Genomic DNA, 1,901 nt, shown 5'->3' on the forward strand with positions numbered 1-1,901 from the left:
TTTGTGAAAGCACCAATAGTCAACACTACAATAACGTTGCAGTATTGACATTGAGGTATTTGGTCAGAAATATCGTGATATTAGATTTTCTCCATATCGCCCAGCCCTATCTGAAAGTTTCGAATTTATTAGATAATAGCTTAAAGCATTGAAACAAAGGTTTGTGGAGGGAGTTTGTAACATTCCAAAATCTTAATTTGTACTGTAAATGGGGTTCAAAAAAATTATTATCGGTTTCAATAACTACTAATAATCAGTATCAGCCTTGAAAAAACAGTATCAGTCAATCCTTAGTATATACACACACTCATTGGTTTTATTATATAACAAAGAGCAACTTACCTTTCATTACCACTCACCCACAATTGTGCAAATGATTTTGAAATACCCATTTTTAGAAAATACCATAAATTCCAGAACAAAACCACGAGTTGTTTCCCAACTCAAACAGCTGGACTCATTCTGGACCCCAAAAACAATATTACACATGCCTTTCTTCCCTTTCATCACATTACAATGTTTGTTAAGCTTAGGCTAGACACGCTTGTTGTTTAAAAGGGAGAGTTTGGATCTTTTGAAGCGGGGTTGTATAAGGAATTTATCCACAATCATTTACCTTGAATTTATTTCCAGCAGTAGATGACCCCAGTTTAGAGAAACAAGCAGAAATACCGGCACAGAAGCTAAGCAGGGGACTGTACAACATATTTTAGCCACTTAACATAAAAAAAAATAAAAAAATAAAAAATCAACATCATTTTAAGTGTTTGCTGTATTTAGAATATTTTCATTGCTTTACCTTGTGAAACAGCCCTTTACGACGGGGAATTGAAGCCGTTATATTGCTTTCTTTAATGCCACCAGAATACTTTGACAAAAATTGTAATTACCTCCCAAAAAAAGAAGTTGCTGGTCTACTGCTGCCTCGACGGTTAGTTTGTTAGTTTTGCTAGTTCCTAACCCTTTTAAAAACACCTAGGTCACACAATAACACACACTAACTAACGGATCAAGGCAGCGGTAGACAAGCAACTCCCATGTTCTGCAAGGTAAAAGTCTGAGGTTGAAGTCTGGTGGCTTTGAAAAGAGAATAGATAATGGCTTCAGTTCAGAAAAAAGCTGTCTGACTGCAGGGTAAAGCAGTGAAAATATTCCAAATAAACTGTATACTTTAAGTGATATACATTTATTTTAGGTGTTTCTTTTTTCCATGTGGCTAAAATATGTTTTACACAATTTAGTCCAGTCAGTTTGTCCCCACGACAAAACATTAGTAACTTAAAATGAACTAAGATATTAATGTGTGATTGGTCAAAAAGTGAGGAAATGTAATGTAAGAGAAATGTGTTAATTTCTGGTTCTACAAAGACTTTAAAAATGAGAGAAGGGGATATAACAAAGTGAAAAAAGGAAAGAGAAAGGGAGAGAAAACTTCAGGCAGAAATAAAAAAAAATCATGATGGGCTCACCACATCAGTACACAGCCACTCCTCTATGTCATCCATGACAGAGGACTGGCCTCCGACACCCTACGAAGCAGCATCGAGACCAGGGTGATGGGTGGGGATGGGGGGGGGAACGGTGGCATCAATGCCACAACAGAAAGAAAAAAAAAATCCCGACAACATAAAATATGATTTAAATGAACTTCAGTGTTAACTCAAATGCAACTTAAAGCTCCATTGTGTACCTGTTTGAGTTGATTATTAGCAAAAAAAACTTTCAGAAATAGGTGCTCATTCATGTGATATTACTTCCACAAACTAATCAAAGTATTCTCGTAAGCGCAGAATCTGCCATTCAGAGTCATTCAGAATACATAGGACCGACTTGCTCGTATGTGTGCGTATGTGTATGCTTCGTGGTGCAGGTGGGCGCAGTTTGTTTTTGTTGCCGTTTGT

The 1,901-nt window shown here is 36.6% G+C and overlaps 1 protein-coding gene across 4 annotated transcripts in view; it reads right to left on the reverse strand.

Annotated features, from left to right (window-relative positions):
- The window catches only part of tom1l2b (target of myb1 like 2 membrane trafficking protein b), a 16,496-nt gene that overhangs the window by 1,082 nt on the left and 13,513 nt on the right, over positions 1-1,901 (reverse strand). For 3 of the 4 annotated variants that reach the window (XM_032502775.1, XM_032502773.1, XM_032502774.1), the window contains one exon: positions 1,470-1,529. The exons of the other annotated variant lie outside the window; for it this stretch is intronic. In XM_032502775.1, the coding sequence (XP_032358666.1) occupies positions 1,470-1,529 (60 nt within the window). The remainder of the gene's footprint in view (positions 1-1,469; positions 1,530-1,901) is intronic. 4 annotated transcript variants of the gene reach the window in all.

The sequence above is a fragment of the Etheostoma spectabile genome, chromosome 21 (assembly GCF_008692095.1).
Source record: "Etheostoma spectabile isolate EspeVRDwgs_2016 chromosome 21, UIUC_Espe_1.0, whole genome shotgun sequence".
Lineage (NCBI taxonomy): Eukaryota > Metazoa > Chordata > Actinopteri > Perciformes > Percidae > Etheostoma > Etheostoma spectabile.